The sequence below is a fragment of the Pituophis catenifer genome, unplaced genomic scaffold (genome assembly GCF_029215685.1).
Source record: "Pituophis catenifer annectens isolate HBS135680 unplaced genomic scaffold, rPitCat1.0.hap2 SCAF_8, whole genome shotgun sequence".
Lineage (NCBI taxonomy): Eukaryota > Metazoa > Chordata > Lepidosauria > Squamata > Colubridae > Pituophis > Pituophis catenifer.
In genome coordinates, this window is record NW_027256888.1 from 42684831 (window position 1) to 42707686 (window position 22856).

General features: G+C 37.0%; 1 protein-coding gene across 1 annotated transcript in view; it reads right to left on the reverse strand.

Annotated features, from left to right (window-relative positions):
- The window catches only part of TUSC3 (tumor suppressor candidate 3), a 143106-nt gene extending 130939 nt beyond the window's left edge, over positions 1–12167 (reverse strand). The window contains exon 1 of the mRNA XM_070948257.1: positions 12054–12167. Within this exon, the coding sequence (XP_070804358.1) occupies positions 12054–12152 (99 nt within the window). The 5' untranslated portion in view covers positions 12153–12167. The remainder of the gene's footprint in view (positions 1–12053) is intronic.
- Between the last annotated feature and the right edge of the window lie 10689 nt (positions 12168–22856).

Below are 22856 nucleotides of genomic sequence, written 5' to 3' on the forward strand. Positions count from 1 at the left end.
AATATTTTGATCAAGATAGGAAATTCAAGACTGAGGTAGGATGAATATCCAGATTTAAACATCACAGTTTTTGTCACTACATTACATCTGTTATTAGTACTGTTCTTCTTTATTAAAACTTGCATGTTCCATCAACTGTCTGCTATATCATCTCTTCTTTGCTCTTACATCGATTTCCCCAGTGATCCATCAACAAAATTACCACATCACTTTCTTTTTAGAGATCAGGAATACTTGCCAATGGAAGCAAAGGTGCTGCAGATGTTATTTGCCCCAAGACACATGAACATAAGTGGAAATGATACATCAGCTATCTTGGGAGAAGCAGGAGAAAAAAGCAAAAAGAAAGGTTTTATTTATGGCTGAACTTAAAACAGAAAGAAAAACAAAGCATAGCTCCTAGGTAGCCTATGGGAGACAAAACAGTAATAAAGCTAAAACCATAAAGGGGCAATTGACCGCCAAACTAACCAACAAATTATGAAGAGAGATGATTATGGGAGTTAATCGCCACAAGGCATCTAAAATATCCTTTATAGAATTGCCTAATAAGACTATCCATCTATCAATGATAGCAACCATCCTTTCTTTTAAAAAAAAAAAAGCAATTCTAAGTCTCAGGTCCACATCCAAAATTCACTCATTGCATTAAGCCATAGCTTGCTTAACTGAAATTTGTAGAATAAACATCTAGATTTTATTACACCGGCAGAAATTAACAATTGGGGCAATTTCAAAAACAGATCCAAGAACTAGGGATAAGGTTTACTGGAAAAAAATAGAAAGCTGCTGTAACAGTTGTTGATTCAAAAATAACTATGTTTTTTTTTAAAAAAATATTTCATTTTCACATTCTAATATTTCTTTTCTTCTTCATTTCTTTCCTGGATTACCTGTTCTTTTCTTTAGAATGAATTCACTTGTTTGCACCTGTTCTTGGTTTTGTAATTTTCAGGCTTGCTTAACCTTTTTTTCCTTATTGAAACCTTTTATATAAACCATAATTAGATAAGTTTACATAATATTTATGATGTTAAAAAACAAAATAGCAAACTTAAAATCAAGCAAACCACTTTACAGCTTACCACTAGGTGTGAACCCAATATATATTTGCTAGCCAGCGATACTTCAACCAGATACTTGCACACTGCAGCTGTGATCCACGATGCTGACTGTGAAGAAGAGTCAATTCTTACATAAGGTTTATCCTTTTGCCCCACTAAGCCCATATAAAATATGCAACTCTAAGCTAACCTTGAAATACTTCAGATTTAAGGAATACTTTCAAGACAAGAAAGAAATACATAGCCATTATCAACACAATACATACTGGGAGAATATGTCGCTGCAGTTCACACTGAATACCAAATAAATAAATGTCCCCAAGTGGAATTAGATTTTTATTTTGAATGCTTTCACCAAAACGCTGAAACCACAATGATTAATTAAATAAAAAATTCCCTTTTCAACAATCTCAGCAGGATAAAACAAGGTACTGTCCAAGGCCCCAAGAAAAGATAACCAAACTAGTTAACCAATAACTTCCATTCCACCATCAACCTCAGCTTCAACCTGTATACAGAACAAGTTTGATGTTACAGTAAAATTACACAATAAACGTATAAACACCATGTTATGGAGCAAAATAACAGATTTTCATGCATACCTCCATGCTTCCAATTTCCATCCAGAACACATCACCGAATTTAACATTTATTGCCAGGCTCCACAATACAACCAAGTTGTTCTCACCCAGTTTGCAGAGATGTTTACCTAACAGAATTAAATCTGACATTCAAGAGACTGAATGATCCACTCAACAAGATCAACACACAAATCAACAGAGCCAGATAAATTTCTAGGACACAAAGACAGAGCACAAAAACAGAATAACAAAACACCACTTGATTGTCAGTTTATAGCTCAAGGCATCAAAATACACCATTAAAAAGCCATACTGGACAATGACATCACACTTTCTCAGGTATTGGCTATAGTCCCATACTTACATAAAACAACCACTCAACCCAAAGCAGATTGTCACAAAAACATGAAACAACAGAACAATTATGCCAACATGGGAACCCATATCTTGCAATAAATCCAGATTTGCCCCAACATTTATACCAATATCACAATCATTGGCCCAAACAACCTTATACCCAAAGTTAGTGATGCCTTCACATGCTCTTCCTCAATCTAATGTGATATATGGCATCATTTGCCAGCAATACTGCTCTGGATTTTATATTAGATAAAGAAACCAGAGGAATAGAAATAGACACAAATTTGTGTCTCAGGACTTCAAACAGTAATAGCAGAGTACTTTAGGGCATTTAAATACAGATCTATTTAAATGGTAACTATTTCAGAATAATCTAACTACACCAGCATAGTAGAGTCAAATTGGAAATCACATATCAAAGAGTTTCAAACTATCTCAGAAAGCCTTAACAAACACAATGGAATTTTAACATACTGCAATTGTCTACTGATATTGATAGTGTATTTCCCCAATTACCCCCTCTCCCCAAGCATGCCAATTAAAAATCTTATATATGTTTAGCTATTCCATGCATATAATAAAATGAATTGCAGTTCACAAATATTATATTTTATGTATTACTTTGAAAAAATGTTATGAGACTTATCCTGATATTTGGCTAGCATAGAATTACCATCCTTCTATAATGAAAAGAAAAAGTAAATAGTTTTCCTGAAAATTGGAACTTAATTATTGCTTGAACATTTATAGACAATTAAGCCAAATTTCATTGGTTTCAGAAGTTTTCAGCATGTTTGACACAAAGCAATTCATACTGATTCCAACTGCATTGCAATTTTATATTGATCAGAGGCCTATTGAAAAATAATATGTAACTATAGAAACATAGCTACAATACAAAGTTAAGCATACTTCCATCATCTTAAATATGCTTAATTTTATGCTGGATAGTAGCCAAATAACATTTTGAGAGAAAGGGGTGGCTATACAGTTTAAATTTAGACTTCATATTAAGTGAGATCTGGTACTAAGAACATAATAAATATAATAAAATTGCTGCAGAGTTAAGTTGATACATACTTTTATCCTATAGTATTTATAAAGATTTTATTCTTTTATTTAGGCACAGTATTTATATTAAAACTGTGAACAAGGGACTCTATTATTAATGGGACTTCCTCTCTTCAGATCCAGCAGAATGTCCTAGCAGAAATGTCATCTGGGAGGATTAGGAAGTGGGCCTTTTCTATAATAGCACCTTCCCCAGAGGAATCTACCCTCTTGGCTCCCAAATACTATGCTGGCATTGCATAAAGTTTGAACATCACCACTATTTTCCCCAAACATGGGATCTGGGTTGTTAATGGAATCCTCAAAATGTATATGTCATCTGCTAAATATTTACATTGACCTCTGCTGCTACTATGCATACTAGATAGTACTTTATAATATAAAGTTATTTTTTTTACCACTTTTTTTATTTTTTTTATCACTACCAGTTCGCCCAAACTGGTATGAATCCGTAGGATTTCACCACTGCTTTATACCTAAAAGGACAGTAGGATTATTTTTTTCCAAAGAATTTTCACATGGTAAAAAATTTCACTTGGCATCGCAGTCAAGGGTACAGAGCATCATATTGGCAGAAAATTAGATTATATGTATATGATGCTTTATATCCTTGATTGCCAGAATACCAATGGAAAAAGCAAAAGGAGATACATTCATCCTCTTCTAAAAGAAATCATTTCTGAAACTGCTAGAAATATAGTTGTATGCAAGGATATACAAGTAGAATTGCTAGACTAAGACAACTGCTACTCAGTTTTAAACTCACCCCCAGCCATGGAAGGTTGCAGAATTATTTTAGTAAAATCAACACATGGTTGTTATTGTACACATGGAAAAGGGAGTGTCATATACATTACCTTCATCTTTAAGAATCCAGAATAAAAGAATATATTATATAAAGGCAATAGTTTCCCTGTCCAGTCGTGTCTGACTTTCTTTTTTATTATTATTATTTTTTTTTATTGAAAAGATTTACAAAAAGTTTACATATTTCCGCTAGATTTATAACTTTCATTGTCCACTCTTGGATTGTAGGTAAATCTTGCTTCTTCCAATATTGTGCCACCAACAGTCTTGCTGCAGTTATTAAATTCAAAATCAATTTGGTCTCTATAACTGTACAATCCGTAACTATACCCAAAAGAAACAGCTGTGGTGTAAATTTCAACCTCTTTTTAAGAATATTTTGTAAAATCCACCAGATTTTAATCCAAAACGCTTTAACCTTTTTACATGTCCACCAAATGTGAAAATAAGTAGCATCCACACAATTACATCTCCAACATTTTGGTTGTACATTCGGATACATACGAGATAACTTTTTTGGATCTAGATGCCATCTATAAAACATTTTATAAAAGTTCTCCCTTAAATTTTGCGCTTTAGTAAATTTCACATTTATTACCCATATTTTCTCCCACGTTTCCATCATTATTGGCTGTTCAAAATTCTGCGCCCATTTTATCATACAGTCCTTAACTAGCTCTGTTTCCGAGTCCATCTCTATCAATATATTATACAATTTTTTTATATGCATTGGGCTTTGGTCTCTAATTTGTTTAATTAAATTTTCATCACTTTGTATAACACCAGTTTTCTGGTCTTTTCTCCATCTGGCTTGTAATTGTACATATTGAAACTATGTTTGAATTATTTTCTCCTCTTTCAACACATTCACAGATTTTAATTTTAATATACCTCCCTCCATAATAAGAATATCTTTATACGTAATTACATCCTGTCTACTTTCTATACTCGTATTCTCTATTGCAGTGGTCCCCAACCTTTTTATCGCCGCGGCCCGCTGAGCGCGCGCAGGGGTGGGGCCACGGCCCAGGAGCCTTTGCGCAGGCCCATTGCGCACGGCCCAGGAGCCTTTGCGCAGGCCCATTGCGCACGGCCCAGGAGCCTTTGCGCAGGCCCATTGCGCACGGCCCAGGAGCCTTTGCGCAGGCCCATTGCGCACGGCCCAGGAGCCTTTGCGCAGGCCCATTGCGCACGGCCCAGGAGCCTTTGCGCAGGCCCATTGCGCACGGCCCAGGAGCCTTTGCGCAGGCCCATTGCGCACGGCCCAGGAGCCTTTGCGCAGGCCCATTGCGCACGGCCCAGGAGCCTTTGCGCAATCCCATTGCGCACGGCCCAGGAGCCTTTGCGCTGCAGCGTTCCTGTCCCCTGGCCGCTACGCGGCCCGGTGCCAGGTACTCCACGGCCCGGCACCGGTCCGCGGACCGGGGGTTGGGGACCACTGCTCTATTGCGTGCCTGGGTGCTGTCCATATAGGTATTTTTTCATTTAACTTATATTGATATTTCTTCCAGACACGCAATAAAGCATTTCTCAGTATATGACTCTTAAATGCTCTATCCACCCTTTTTTCGTGTCTGACTTTCTTAGTTGAGGGAGCCGGCGTTGTCCAAAGACCCTTCTGTGGTCATGTGGCCAGCATGACTAAATGACAAAGATGCACGGAACACTGTTACCTTCCCATCAAAGTGGTAATTATTTACCTACTTGCATTTGCATGCTTTTTAACTGCTAAATAGGCAGGAGCATGTAATGGGAGCTCACCCTGTCATGCAGCACTCGGATCTTGAACCCTAGCTGTCAGCTTTCCAGCTACGTTTAGCATCTTTAACCACTGAGTCATGCCTCCCCCCATATATTATGTGCTATAATAATATAAAAACATGTACAGACACCCCACATGGGTTTTATTTAACATTTTTAATAATGTTCATTAAAATGCCTTTCTCTTTCATGTGAGCCCTGGGTATATTTAAATGCAATATTGTATACGAAATAAGTTAGCAACAAAAAGAAAGGTGAACAAATATCAGCCAGATTATATTTACCAATTTCTTTAGCTACTAAGATAAAAAGTAGCACAAACAAGGGTTTAAATGTGTGGTTAAGAAGTAAAAAAATCCTTTCCCTTGTTTTACTACACTAAACCATTAATCTCAGTCTTCTGTAGGTTCAATGTCTTTTATATGTTCTGTCTCTTCCACATTACTCGTTAAATCTTATAAATTAATTTTAAATCCATTTTCAGATCAGTCTCAAGTCCACTAAAACTTGTTCCTCATCTTTTAAACACAGTCTCTTTACAGAGAAAGTACAGAGAAAGTACAGACATTTTAAATTAATGTCTGGGAACATTGTTCAAAAATATCCTTCAATATACTGAATGTTAAAATATTTTGCTCCATTCTATTTGTATGTCAAATGTAAGCGTTCATGTTATTTAACAATAATTTTTAGTTACTTCTAGTTCCCTGAAGTGTACAACCTACAAATCCCATTCTTTCAGGCTTTTGTTACAGAATTCAAAACAAAAGTATTTTCCCATGGAAAGATTCTTATAATTAATTCCAAAATCTTATTTCAAATACATCTGGAAACTTAGTCTATATGTAACTTTTTAAAATCAAATTAAAATTTGATTTTAATTTGATGTAAAATTTGTAAAATTTGATTGTAAAATTTGATTGTAATTAAAGGGTTTTAATTACCCTTTTGTAGTTTATTCCAGAAAAATTAGATTTAAAATCTATTTCACTAAAGATTGAGGAAACCCACCCAATGCTATAAAATTTGTTGATCCAAAGGTTCCTACTAGCTGAAACACAAATAACAAGCGATTTCTGAAAGTGATTAGGAGAGAAGATATGTGAACCGAAAACCCTTTTGTAGGTGTCAATCATGATTTGAGCAAGAGGCCACTTCCTCATCTCCCAAAGTTTTAAACCCGCCATAAACTGAATGATGTCTTAATAATTAAAAGGGAATTACAAATAACAAATCAACAAATCAACCTGGATAATCTTCCTTTCCAAAAAAGCTTCTTAAAACTTTGAAGAATTTTGTGAGAAGGGACAAAGAAAAAATGAGAAGAAATCAAGTTTTGGGATATTATTTGAAGGTACTAAATATCAAGACTGATAAAAATAGAAGGAAAGAATACGGAGTTGGTTCACTGAATCAAGGTTAAAACAGGTATGTTGTTAAGCTGGTAAACTAAATAAACTTTTACTAATCAGGTCTGAAATGATAAAGTTTTTAAAGATTTGGTTATAGATGGGAGATGGAATATGGGAAGAAAAGATCGTTGTATTTTAAGAGATGATAAGTTATTAAAATTGTTTATTCTTATGATAATATAAGTATATGTGGGAAATATATATTATATATATACCCACATATACTTATGTATATAGTTTTCTTTTTCTTTCATTTCTTTTCTATTTTCTTTTCTGCACTTTTTATTTTTTATTTTTGTTTAGTTTGTATTAGTTTATCATTTGAGTTTTAATTTTTAATAAAATTACTATTTAAAAAGGTCTTTCATGGCTTTATACATGACTTTCATTTTAAAAAGCATAAAATATAAGCAAGCATAGTTTTCGTATTCACATATACTACATCGAGGGTAACATTGTTTTTGATGTATTTAATAGATTGCTTCACTCTTATCATTTTAAAATAAAACCGATGACCAAGAGTTTTAGAGTTACCATACTTTGCACAGCATGAAATGGGTTCCATGAACTAGATAGGGGATAGCAGTATTTTCCTTATTCCGTAATATAAATAAACAAATGGGGAGGGAGAACCAAACAAATATCAGCAGAACTGATGCAGACAAGATGGAGGAAGATAGTTTCTCACTGCAAAATTTTAAAACTGGGTTTGCTGGTATCTGAAATGCAGAGCTTTTTTTCTAGATTAGTACTTTCTGCAGAATTTTTTAAAAAGAAAATTTCCGATCCCTCCTTCAGAAATAAAAACTATGTGTCTCATTATGGAATGCACACTAATCCTCTTGAAATTTTATCCCTTCCCTCTATTTATCCCTTCCTATATAGTGGCAATGCTTTAGACATTCCCCTGAAATATATCAAATTGCTGGAGTTGGTGCAACCGATGTTTTCTTTCTTCCTCTTTCAGTATATTATCAATCTGGCATGAATGCACAAAGTTTCTCTTCTCCCAGGATTACAGAGCAATAAATGCATCCAATATGGCGGCTTGCAGTTTGTAGGTACATTTCAGACTTAAAATATATTCCAATAAATAGTCTGGGAATTGTTGGCTTACTTCATTCGGTTGCCAGTGGCAATTTTAAACAAACTGATTGGAGAAGTCTGGGAGTTAAAAGTTCACACATCTTAAAAGTTCCGAAGATTGAGAAATGCTGATTTAAAGATAGTGGAGTTTTAACTGGTAAGACCAGGGAAAGCCAAGTTCACGTATACCCCAAACTATGCAAACTCAGCAAAATCTACTGAATAGATTATCTTTATAATAATAAAGGCAGGAGGCAATGTTATTTATATATGCTACTTTTAGCACTTGGAAGAAATGCACAATATTGATCTAAAATATGATTAAATAAAATATAATACTCAAAAAGGATTTATAGGAATGTATCTTATACCACTGATGTTTAAGACATACTAACCTTTATTGTGCAGTTGTAGGATCCACAACTTCTTTCTTACTAATATCTGGAACTCACAGATATTATTCAAAGCAAAATGTACATGCTTGATAAATGATAATGAGACATTTCAGTTTATCAGCCACACCTAACTTTTCATAGTATCTCTTTGACCATATTCTGTTGACTGTATAGGCTTTTTCAAGAAAACTGTTTAATAACAATTGTCACAAAGAACCAAATATTATCTCCATCACTCCAATTCTGCTGTCACCTATAAAAAGAATTATGCCAAAACATTCCAACAATCAGATTATTATTACAAATGTTCCATTAAGAACAGTTGTGTCAAAGTTCATGACAAAGAATGGCAGCTATTATTATCTCACCTGGAGCTCATCAGTCTTTGCTATTTCATCTTCCATTTAATGCATTTCAGTCCAAAGAATGGAATGTCAGAACTACCCTATGCCTTGACATGAAAGAAACAAACACAAAGTTTTCAGAAAAGATATTCGGGCTTGTTTTCTTGTAATGCAATGTCCCCTCTTGCAATGAGAAATTGCAATTGCAATTTGCAAACAAGCACTGACCCTGACACTAAAGGAGGTTAGATCAACACATCAAAATATAGAATTTGGCATGACAGAATCCAGAAGCAGATGCAGTTTGCCCCATGATCCCTAAGGAATTAAACTGGCCCAACCACCTGCAAAACCAGGAAAAGTTCCAAAGCTTTTGAAGGCCAATCAAGTCTCCGTAACTAATGGCCAAAGAGGGAGCAATGGTAGATTTTCAAATACATTTCTAGGTCCAGTAACAAAAAATGAGATGCTATTTTTTTCACCTCATATGCTCTATAGTCACAATCTCGCACTTGAAATCTGTAATTAAGGCAGGAAATCAGGGGTTTTAAGATACCACCATTGGACTTAGGGAGCTCAGAAGTGGATTCAGTGTTTAGTATCTGGATTGTAAAGGAGGACAGAAAAAATTCTTTTCTGTCCACTAAAATGAAATGTGTTCATATGATCTGTCTGCTACCTTCTCTTACTACCGATTTGTTTCCTTCAAACACAATTTGGTTTATCAGCATTGATATAATAACATAACTTTGTTATTATTCATTTCCTAGATTTGTACCTACCCAAATCAAAACATATGCAGTGATTCATAGCATAATTCATTCCTAAAAATCGGTAATGCAAAAACAGCTAGAACATTAACTGGAGCTAAACAAAAACCCATATTGTCATGGCTTCCACCTGGTCAGCCAGAGTCTAGAAAGATGTATATGTTGTGGACTTACCGTCTCTAAGGTATTGTAACTCTTCAAGAGATAATACTGGAGCTATCACAGCTTCAATATACAAATATTTTGCTATTTAGAAAATGCCTAACAACAGAAGAAAGAGTTTCATTGCTGTTTCTCCTATTCTTTGTAACCAAACTAGAAGTAGGTGTCAGAATACCTACATTGTCACAGGTAACTAGACTGCTGGTTATTTAAAATGATATCACCTAAGTTCAGTGAAAGTATTAAATAGGATTTATGCATCTTATTACATTTTTCAGGTCTACTGACTTCAATTTCATAAACGTTTTATTTTTTCTATTCCTCCTTACCACACAGAAAAGAATCTACCAAATAATCCACCTCATAATATTAGGACTGCTTCGTTTTCCCCAACATATGGCACATCTCTGAAATAGCATATATTAGTAACAAAAATAAAAGCAGGAAGCTAAGAATTAAAACAAAGAAGAAGGTTGTATTTTCCAAACACAAGAACAAATTTCATGGTTTATAAAGTTTGTTTAAAAATAACCAAATGAATATATAGTTCTAATATCTCAAAAAGTTCTTTATTACATACAGACTCTCTCTCTCTCTCTCTCTCTCACACACACACACACACACACACACACACACACCATACGCACACTGAAAAATTCAGGACATTGAATAATTTATTTTCTTTACTTCAGAAGTTTTGATGGAACAGAGTGTGATCAAAGAGGTTAACCTTTTATATATGTTTTAATCTTCAAATGATTTAGAAAATAGAATAGCATGTTGAGTCCATAGTGATCTAATTTATGGAAGGATAATTAGTTCAACCCCAAAGTATATCAGGTGTGGGCGACAAGCTGATCAATCAATTCCTGCCTTAATCAATGGATCAACACTTGTTTGATCCAAAAAAAACTGACCTTGTACTTGCAGGGAAAAAAAGAATATACCTACTGGTTTCTTCTTCTCTTCATATGCTCTTTAATGTTCTCTGTCTTAAATTTCACTTTTGTGTTCCTTCCTTTGCTTCTAGTTTGCCTTTCATAGTTTTTTTTTTAATCTCCAGTTTGATGTTCCCCATTTTCCCACACCTATGAACTTATTTTTCAGAGTTTCAGAACTTTACATTTACATCTTACAATGAAAACATTACATGAAAATTGGTTAGAATTCATAACCAATATTAAAACAATGACTAAAATGTAATTTATTCTACCCACAATGAAAAAAGCCTAAGGCATCCTAGTGATGTATTATATATTCCTTTTATCAATGTGGTCCTGCCTCCACTCAGGTTGTCTCATTTCCATTTCCTTGCCCTTTCAGCTAGTCCTTTCCTCTTTGCTAGAGGAATACCTTAATTTTAATCAAGACTTGTAAAAGCACAACAACCAATAGCAAATTCTATTTTTTAGAAAATCAGCTTCAGATAGATTTAAATATTACAGAAAGTTTCAAAATATCAGCAAAATGCAATAAGAAAAAAATATGAGGGGGGGGAGGGAGTTTTTCCCCAGAAAAAGGATCCCCTTTTCTCCTGTATAAAAGTTACCATCTTTGATATCAAATTCATTTATCTTATTCCCAAATACTTGCTCAAGGGAACAGAGTCCTCCCCTGAGGAATCCAGGCCCCCAGAATAATTTATCTTATTTACTTTGGAAGTTATGACAGAACAGAGTGTGCGATCAAAGAAGATAAGCTTTGTTTATTGATTTATTGTAATGTTTTGGAAAATAAAAACAGAACCGTGCTGAGTCCCTGAGCTCCAGTTTATGGATGGATGGATTAGTTCACAGCTAGGCTGTGTCTCCACCTGATTTACATCTTGAAGGCCAGGCCTGAAGGGACCCATTGTTTCTACCACGCTGCACTTCTGCACCTACAGTTAGAAGAATGGCTACCGATGCACGGTCCCCAGGGACAATTTACTCGGAAGGCAGCCCGTGAGATGGCCATCTCCGAGGTTGCCGAAAGGAAAAATCGGGGCTGCGTGTGAAATGGCTGCGAACCAATTCTGAACAGAAGGACGCTCGTCAAAATACCGAACGCGCACGGAGAGAGGAAGGAAAGCGAGCAATCAGAACGGCATAAGTGGGAACGAGAAGGAAAGCAGCGATGCACTAAAATAAAACAAGGGAGCGCCAGCAGCGTGGAGGGAAGGGCGGGGGGGGGCAGAATTGCCCATTCTTATCGGTGCTCCCGGGGAAGAAGGAAAGATGGGGCAGGTGAAGGGGGTCTACCTCCTTCTTCTTTTGGCTTCCCCCGAACTGGAAACAAAGGAGGAAGAGGAGGCAGCTCCCCGCAGACAGGTGCAGCCTTAAGAGCCGTAGCGATGCCATGGCTTCCCAACAGCGCCCTTCAATATCTCCCGTCTACCTGCTAGCGGCCGTTATCCACGCCACTTTCCCGGCCCGAATTGCCCGCAGTGGCCAATCCAAAAGCAAGCTCCTGGGCAAAGCGTTCTGGGAAATGTAGTCTCCTCTCGTTCTCCCTAAAGCACGCCTTTCTTTCTCCCTTCAAGAGAGAAGAGCTTCTTATTTACTTATCTGTATTACGAGAGGATGCGGGAATAGCAACCGTGGTTTTAAGTCCGGAATTGGAAGCGTTTCTCAGTTCGGAATTTGGTGCAGCTGTTTTGTTTCCCCGGGAAGAAAATGGATTGGCCTGAACAGAATTTGCTGAGGATACGACCTAAATAAATTAGACTATAGCTCATAGGTTTAGGCTAAAATAAGTAAAAGGGATAATAATAAGAGGGCGATAAATTGACTTGAACAAGGATTAGGAAAACTTGTGTTTCCATGTTTTAAAATCTGGAGAGGGATTCCACACTGTTGACTTCTTCTCTGACTGCTGAATATTATGATAGAGATAAAATACGAGACTGGTTAGTACAGACAAGAAATATTGCAAAGTTCCATATGTAGTCACCAGGGAACCCACATAGATCGAACACAAATATGAAATCGCCCAGGTTAATCTTACAAGATCCATTTACATAATGCCAGCATAGTGCATTGTCCAGATACTACAATGACAGATGCATGTTTGAAAACCAGGTATCCAGTTTTTTCTGCAGTTCAAGTCAAAATAGCTTTGGAGGAAAAAGCCCAGTGATTACAATGGAGGGATGAGCCTCAAATAGAGTACAATAGCTAAAAGAAGCTGGACTGATCCACTCTCTGATTGTATCATCAACAATATTGTCAAGAAAGTTTTGTAGAACATATCCATGACAAAACTTGCATCAGAAAAAAAGATCAAACACTGCTGTAAAGCGGATGCAATTAAATACTTTTAACTTCTCTATTCAATTTTTCTAATTTTAATTTTTAGCACTTTTAACTCTTTATTATACGTTGCCCACAGTCAGTTCATCAGTAAGATAGAAATTTAATAAAGACATGCACACTTTCTAATTTGACAAATGACTGCATGACTCCAAAAAGAAACACAATACAGAAACAAAATGCATGCAAGATAACCATCAAGTTTAACTTTGTTGTAGCAAAGGATTTTATTAAGACTTATGGGAGAACTGCTCTTTCTGCTCAGCACATTACCAAGGTGGCCCATTCCCCACTTCCTGAGGGCAGGAACAAAGGACAGCAATTCCTCCTATTTCCAGCCCATTGCAAATACATTCTATACACAATCTTTAATTCATCTTCAATTCAAAACTGTTTTATGACCCAAGCTCTCATAAGCCTTTCAGAGCAGATGGTTTCCGGTACTTTCATCTATTCTAGTAGTATCTTCAGTTTTGGCACAGCATCTTCCCTCCAGTAGCTGGTGGTGTTCTATGCCTACATTTCATCTGCTGGGATATTATTACTGATCAGGAGTTGCTTTTTTTAAAAAAAAAATCTTGCAGTTGATCCACCAAGGGCCCCATTAAGTGAGTGAGCTATCTTCAGCTCCAGAAGCTTGTGTTGAATTCTTTGTTCATATCATCAGGTAGGCACCCTTTCATTTTCTGTCCAGGTTGGATGAAACATGTTGTTCTTGCTTTCCCACCTCCTGCCAACAGTTCTACAAGGATTTCCTTCCTCTTCCTACTTGTTTTATGGGACTGAATTGTTAGTTTGTCCCTGCTCAAAGTTTTTGTGGTCTTACAGGAATGGAAGAAACAACAGAACTTGGCATGAGAGCAATGATGGTACCATAATAGAAAAAAGAAATGGTAGGTGTTAATGTCAAAGAAAATAATGTAGGAACTGGTGTTGAAAACATCCATGCGTGCAAACACCTGGGAGACAAAGGAAACAGAAGGACTAATGAAAAGAGAACAGTTCCAAAAAAGAGAAGGAACCACCAGTAGACTGATCCAGCCAGGAACCAATCAGTGAGGCCTCTCTTCCCCATATGGATAGGAAGGACAAGAAGCAAAGTATAATAAAGTGGTTATAATCTAGGCTGAACATTAGCCTACCCCAGGGGTGTCACACTCATGGTGACATGTTGTCATGTGATGTATTACAACTTTTTTCCCCTTCCCCTTTTTTCCCCTTTGCTAAACCGGGATGGGCGTGGCCAGTGTGTGACAGATCCAGGGCACGGGCCCCAAGTTTGACACTCCTGGCCATTGTCGATCAACAAATTTCAGTTCTGAAATTTCTGAAGTTGCAACTGGGAGCAACATGGGAAACAAAGAGCTGCTCTAAGAAATTGTCCTTGATCTACTAGGCCAGTAATGGCTAACCTTTTTGCCGTCAAATGCCAAAAGCGGGGGGAGCGCGAGGAGTTCACCCACATGCGTGCCCACACCCGTAATTCAATGCGCCCCACACATGTGCGCACATCTCCCTCCCGCTTTTAACATGCGATGGCCCAGTGGGCTCAGTGGGCCCATTTTTCACTCTCTCCAAGCTTCAGAGGCCTTCTAGAGGGCGAAAACGGCCTTCCCCACCAATTCCGGAGGCCCTCCGGAAGCGGGAAGCAGCCCATTTCCCAACTTCCAGTGGAACCGGAAGGCCCAAAAATCTGCTGGAGCTGAGCTACACAATGCTCACGTGCCCACTGATATGGGTCTATGTGCCACCTGTGGTACCCATGCCATAGGTTCGCCATCATGGTACTAAGCAATTGAGAACAAGCATGTTTGAAAATGATTCTATCCAGAATCATCTATAAGAGCATATAGAGCCATATCTCAACCCAAGCAAGTCTTGCAATAGGACGACCTTCCACAAAATATGTACTTAAATAGGAAATGTTTAAATGAGGCCCAAACAGCCTCAGGCAGTGCAACAAAATGGAACCAGTCACTCCTGCTGTACTAGCTGGCTGGGGCTAGAAATAGCTGGGGAACGGGGAAGGGAAGCAAATCACAGTCTACATAATAACAGTCCAATCACAGCACTTAGAATAATCCAAACATTGAGAAAACACTGCTGAATATCTGTTGGAAGCCGATGTATTCTCTCTGTGCATATTCTCTTTCTGAGAATCTAATCTCAGAAATGAATAGTAAAGCAGGTTATAGAACAAAAAAGGAAATTTATTACATGTGTAGGCAAAGCCTTGCACTGATAGTTATGTCCTGTCAGGAAGTAATCCTTTCAACCCGGAAGTGCCCTGGTTCTTCTGACACAAGTGCAAGTCGGGAATCAAAAAGTGCTTTATTTATTTTATTTATCAAATTTATTTACCATCCATATCACAGTTCAAAGCAACTCTGAGTAGATTACAAGATAAAACCCATAAATACTTTACAATTATAAATATAAAACTGATAAAAATTACAAAAATTAAAATAAGCTTAAAAACAAGGATTTGGAGGGAAAAGATGGTGGTACCATCTCTACTACTGCACCAGGGTGCCCTTCTCTGTTACTACACCAACCATCTCCAGCCAAAGCTTTGTCTTCAGGACCCTGTGGTAGCCCGGTTTAAAGTTTTTCCTGATGGCTAAAAGACAAGAAGTAGATCTTGCCTCCTGTGGCAAGATGTTCCAAGGGCAGGAGCCATGGCAGAAAAAGTTCTTCTCCTGGATCCCACCAGCCAAAATTCCTTGGTTGATAGGATCTGTAGTAGGCCCCTTCTGACAATGCAATTGAGGGAAGGGGCAATCCCATTGGAGAAAGATGATTCCACAGATATCCTGGATCCAAGCCATAAAGGACTTTAAAGTTACCTAGTAACCAACATCTTGAATTAAACCCAGAAGCAAATCGGCAGCCAGTGCAGCTCACATAACAGTGGTGTTATATATGCCACCTAGGTGCCTCCAAAACTGTCCATGCTGCTGCATTCTGAACCAATTGAAGCTTTAAAATATTCTTCAAGGGTAGCCCATGTAGAGCACAGGACAGTAATCCAAGCAGAAGATGACCAGGGCATGAGTGACTGAGCACAGGGCCTCACAATCCAGAAAAGTCCTACAGTATGTGCCTGAGAAGAAAGGCAGAAGGAAGTGACTCAAATAAGCAATCTCTTAGAGCAAAATAGGAGGCAAAGCGATAAGCAAAAAGAGGAAGAGAATAAATCCTTAACTGTCAATCTATATCTTATATGTCCCTCTTCGTCAAGAGGTCCTGAAGCTTTGAAGAGTTTATTTCATTGAATTTGGACCGCCAGCAAAAACGGCCCTATAGTCTGAGGATGATATATGCTTTTAACAAAGTTTATGGAATACCATCACTTGTATCCCACAGAACAATGCTGTTCAAAGCATTTTCTTCACGATTAAAATATTCACACTGGCTTTGCTGGGACTGGAATGCTCCAAGACTTAATGCTTAAGTCTACAGACTTCAGATTATTGCTCTTCTAAGTAGCTAAAAATTAGATTTCATCAGCTATAACCGAATCTGCAAATACTGCTTAAGGACTTAATAAGTTTCTGCAAAGTCTTCCAATATCAGCAGCCTTGCTAGGGCCTGGATTATGCTACCCGATAAATCTCCCATGGTAGGTTTCAGTTTAAATTAATAAGAGGTAAAAAGTTTAAAAACCATTATTGTTTCAAACCCCCCCCCCACTTTTAATGCAATCTGTTATTTCAGAAATTATAAGTGCAGTAGCAGTTGCTCAACATCTATTTAACCATAATCCATTCTTTAAATCATCTTTTAGATTGCTAACTATTGAGGCACTTCTGAGTTTCATAACCCTGCACCACAGATCCATATTTAGAACATAGTAAGAGAACAACATTAAGTTACAAGTGACATAATTTTTCATTCTGAATGATTCATAATATCAGATCTTCTGGAATGACAAATAAATGAAATGAAGAAATAGGTTGGAAGAAAAATTACATCTGGGTTTGTACTTAAGCACCAGTTTTGTAATAGGAATATTAATCACAGTAAATCATACCTAAATGAGCAAATGTTTGACAAAGTAATGGAAAGCAAAATCAGATTTCACCATCCTTGTTTTCTACCAATCCTGAAAGCTCGTCTTACTTGGCAACAAACTGTCATCAAGGCACTGAACCAAAAAGACTCAGTTTGGCAGCTATCAGAAACATAGTGATTCTACTGAATTCCTTGTCAATAAAGCTGGAAACAAAACTTTCATCTGAGTACATATATCTCTGAGGCCTAGAATTTCTCTGTTGATTGTTCCAATCTAAACACAATATTGATTGGACTTCTGGCTTTATATACAAAACGGAGAGTATTTTAGAATGTTTATTCAGTGTTCTTTAGATGAGCAGCAACATCTGATATTTCAAGCAATTGATGGTATCACAAAAAGATATCACATTGCCTATGTGGGTCATGGGAATTGAGCCCAGCTATCCACAGTTCTTATCATTACTAACCCATCTGTGTTATTACATAGTGTGATGTATTGACCAGTTTATTGTATTGAATTATAGATTCATCTTCCTATCTCTCAAACCATAGCATGAGAGTATCCTGCTAACAAAGTGTAGTGCAAGCTCTCAGAGGCGATTGAGTTTTAAAATAGTGTTTTCTCTTATGTCCCAACACCATTTTGACTGCGGCCACAACCTATGACATTTCATGCCAACAATCAAGGTCTGGGATCTGCCCAACTTCTGTTGATGACTTTCGATATTATGGGCGGTCATTTCTCCCCTCTGGTTATTGGACATTGCATTCCACAGCCACTTTGATTCATATTTCTGAAGAAATGGGACACATTGTTTTCATAAAGGTTACTGCCAATTCAATATTTGACCTGTGCTTTGGAACTGCCGGTCAGTCATTACACATGTCCTTTATACAGATGAAGTTAACACTCTTTGAAAGGGCGCGTGACCTGTTTTTATGCATGGGTCAGAAGTCTTTTGAAAGAGTATCAGACCCGTATATTACAATATGGTATTTTTTGGTTCTTATTCTATACTGTACATGTTCAAGCAAAGAAATTCTGTCAGCTGCTTAATGTTTCTTGCAGTTTCTCCACTATACCTGTGACTTCTCAGTTAGCCTATTCCTAAATGTGGGTCGAGCAGCCTTTAGGAATAGTGCTATATCTCTGGTTTAAAAACTGCTCAACCGATAAGTCAAACACAAGCTGAAGAAATGTAGGATGAAACTGGAGGATTCCCTCTTGTTTGATCCTGCAGCCATAAGATGTTTGTGAGCAATCTATTGGTATTTTAGATATAAGTTACTGCTCATTTTGTATTTAAAAAAAAAAACAGATCTAGGGTTCTGACACTAGTGCAATCTGTCATATACCTAATTTCTCCATTCCAGACAACCCAGTGGTGAAATCCAAATTTTTTAACTACTGGTTCTGTGGACATGGCTTGGTGAGTGTGGCATGGCTCGGTGGGCGTGGCTTGGTGAGCATGGCAGGGGAAGGATACTGCAAAATCTCCATTCCCACCCCACTCCAGGGAAAGGATACTGCAAAATCTCCATTCCCACCCCACTCCAGGGGAAGGATACTGCAAAATCCCCATTCCTTCTCCACTCCTGGAGGAAGGATATTTCAAAATCTTCAATCCCACAACCCCCCGGGCCAGCCAGAGGTGGTATTTGCTGGTTTTCTGAACTACTCAAAATTTCCGCTACCGGTTCTCCAGAACCTGTTGGAACCTGCTAGATTTCATTCCTGAGACAACCCCTCCCCAGTACAGATTCAGGAGAGCAATATATGGTTGTTTTCACACTATGTGATGCTTAGTGGGAAGGTAATCAAATCATTTTTCTTAAATAGTTCAACATGAAACATTGAAAGACAATGCCATTTACTGGCCTCATTACTGAAAAAACATTAGCACTTGGATTTTAGGGCATCTAATTTTGGATCAATATTGCTCACTTGTGGCCAAAAACAGTGCAGGTTAACATGACAATGGGAAAGAACTCAACATGTAATAGACTCTTTCATTTGCCCGTTAATACTATTCTTCTGAGTTTCTTTTGCATTGTTTTCAGAAAATAATAAGGAATCCACTAGAATTGTCAAAAAATAAAAAATAAAAATCAGACATCTTCTGAGTTTCCAAGTGTTTTAATGGAATGTTAACTCAAGCTTCCAAGAAGTGAAACAGGTTAGGAAGCAATTTGAAATGTGGATTTTTAAAAAAATGATTCTCCCCTTTTTAATGCAGCTTTCAGAAATATATAACTTCTTTTAGTGAAAGCCATTGAGTGCTGTGATTCCTGCCGCCACAAAGTCTTGTCTGGCAAATTTCACAAATCTGTAACACTTGCGCACCTCACTCCATCTGCTGCTGTTCACTCACAGCAGCGAAATAAATTGTTCTAACAGCATACCTTCACTTGTAAAGCTGACATCACTGAACTGTGTGGCCAATACTGTCTATTTTCATTTCTATTTAATTTAGTAGGAAAATTGACAATATCAGTCCCTATTCAGCTTGGAGGGAGTGTAAAAGTTCCTGGTTCAGACTGCTGTGCAGTGTGTCATCTTCTAAGACTAGCATTAATTGCACATGGAAATCATGCATCAGTCCATGAAATGGGGCATAAATGCCATTTAAACAACTCAGACATACTGCTACTATTTACAAATTAAGAGAAGCACTGAATCAGCTCCATGTTGATGATTTGCCTAAGGGCTGTCCCTTATTTCTTCAATAGGCATTTTGAAAGCTGTAGCCATAAAATTATATTAAATGAAGGCAGTTTTTAAAGATCAGATAAGAACTGTAGGTGGGCTCTTGGAGTGAACAAAATAAAAACAAAATATATGCACTTGCACTAGAAAGCGAAGTGAAAGGAAAGTGAAAGGAAAATCAAGAATCATATTACAAATAACCAAAGCAACAGATTAACTTTCAGCAGAGCTTGCCAGTTTATTATATTGAAAGAAAAATAAAGCTGAAAATTACTGGAATAAGATGCAACATAATAACCAGGGGGAAAAATCTTTAGGTTAAAAGAATGTATTTCTCCAATATCAAAAATAGCTAGGACAACCATCTCATACAGTGATGAAAAAATAAGCAACCAGTACCAGTATTTACAACCGTTGCAGATCTGTGAAGCAAAGGAAAGCTGAAGATGGCAAGCATAGTTGCAGTCATGTGATTTCTCATGGAAGGGAGGGAGGAAGTCAGTGAGTGAGAAGGAAAGAAGGAAGGAAGGAAAACTTCAATATTCATAACCAGATAAGACTCAGGTATTTAAATAATAGCTATCAACAAAACTTTGTTGCATTTCTGGAAATTTTACTGGAAATGCCAACAGGTAAACAGAAATAATGAGGTTTTGGACCAGTCCAACAGTGAGTAAAAAGTGAGATTATGAAATCTACCAAGCACAACAGAGAAAGCTATGCTAAATAACGATGTTTTAAACATTTACCAACCAATTATTGGAGGACACACCAATTATTGGAGGACCAATTATTGCACAATCCAGTACAAAGAAAATTTTCAAATCAGCTTTTGAAACCCTGGTTTAAGGGGAAAAAATGCAAGACCAACCTCCATGGGGAGACTGTCATACTCTATTGTAAGGATGTAAGGTTCATGGTTAAAAAATAATTTTTCAACTATACTACTATATTTTGACATTCAGTGAGAGAGAGAGAGAGAGAGAGAGAGAGAGAGAGAGAGAGAGAAGGATTAATTAACAAAAAATAATTAAACAAAAGAAAGGGAATATACAGAGTTGCTTACACATAGGTATCTCAGTTATGTATGTAGGTAGGCTTTACATTAAACTATGAATGATGGTTTCTGATGGAACCTTTCTCAAAAATTAAAATTAGAGTCTAGTTTAGAGTTTGTATACAAATTTAGAGGATTTATAAAAAAACTGAGTTAGAGAACAAGATATCAATTCTTATCAGAATATTTGCTTTCATGTCAGGAATAATGTCTACACCTTCATTTCTAATATTAAAAAAAATCTGAAAAATATGGCTTTTTCAATATATAGAAGATAGAAGACATGAGTAATTAGTGCTACCCAGAATATATGAAGGTAAATTATAATGATATATGGTGTTATGTTTTTTGGCTATAATATGATCTTCTATGATGAATGAATTACTAGGATGTTCTACTGGATGAGTTTGTTTTTTATAATCATTGCAATGTTAATATTTTGCACTTGTTAACTAGAGCATCATCATTTATTTTGGTCACTGATCAACAACATTTACATTCAATACAATCCTCCCACTGTACCAATAGTCTAATCTACATACTAAAAGAATAACTAAAATTTAAAGTGCTTGGACAAATGCAAAAAAACATAATAGCAATAACATTAAGTTTATAAATACAGCTAAGAAATGCTGCTATGTGCTGCTTAGACACTTCCACATGTCTAAAGAAACATAAAAAATATTGAGATTATAGGTACAATAGATAGTGGATAGATGGATGGATGGAAGAAAGGAAGGAAGGAAGGAAGGAAGGAAGGAAGGAAGGAAGGAAGGCTAGGCTAGGCTAGGCTAGTCTAGTCTAGGCTAAGGTAGGTAGGTAGGTAGGTAGGTAGGTAGGTAGGTAGGTAGGTAGGTAGATAGATAGATAGATAGATAGATAGATAGATAGATAGATAGATAGACAGACAGACAGACAGATAGATAATCTGTCCTTCTGAAAATCTGAGCTGAAGCCAAGATGCAGTAGGAACTACAATGTCATTAGCAGAATAAAGGCATTTTTGAGAAAACTGTGGAAGAACTATTCAGGTACAGACTGTCAGGGAAAATTGAAAATTCTCCCTCTGTAACAATCAGTTACAGCTCTTAATTCACAATCCATAAGTGCCCTTGCCAATATGCTTGTGTCCCACCCCACCCCTAATTATACTGAATTCTCAGTGAAAAGCAATGTTTTTCAACTTTGGCAACTTTAACATGTGTGGATTTCACAAGTGTCCCCATGCTAGCTGTGGAAGTCTGGAAGATGAAGTCCATACATCTTAAAGTTGCCAAGGTTGAGAAACACTAAACTCTAAAGGAATGAAAAAGTTGCACTTAATTGTACTTATGCACTGATCAGCAAGTGGCTCAGACTGTGGTATTCTTTGGCACAGGCCACAGGGGATGGGTTAAGCAATCCCCAGATATGAATTTAGAGTAGATTCAGGGTCAGATACACAATTCACCTTTGAACACAATATGTTTGTTTTTTACTAAAAAAGACCAATCCTAGCTGAGTTTGTTCAGTGATGCTGATCATGTCACAGCAGATCCCTATCTTTTACCTCTGTAGTCAACCCATTCTTACTTGAGCCAGCATGTTTCTATGATGGTAGTGTTTGATAGACTGGTGGTAAGAAGAAGTAATCCAATTGTCCATCCAGTGGAGTAATGCAACAATAGAACTAATTCAAGACCCAATCATTGCTGAGTTTAGTCTTTTGCTGCTGCTAGATCTCCTTTCTGCCTTTTCCCTTCACTACTTCTTGCCTTATTTTTCCTTTGATGATGGCTACATTCAAAATAGTTGGAAAGGTTAGACTAATTATCTGTATTTCATTCCATTCACTGACATAAGATCAGTAGTATTGTTTGTGCAGTTCTCCATTTTCAGACAGAGCTACAGACAGTGCATTGAAGCATGAAGGCAAGGTTATCTTTGTTCCTGCATCAGATAGAAAGATCACCTTAAAAGTTTATATCACATG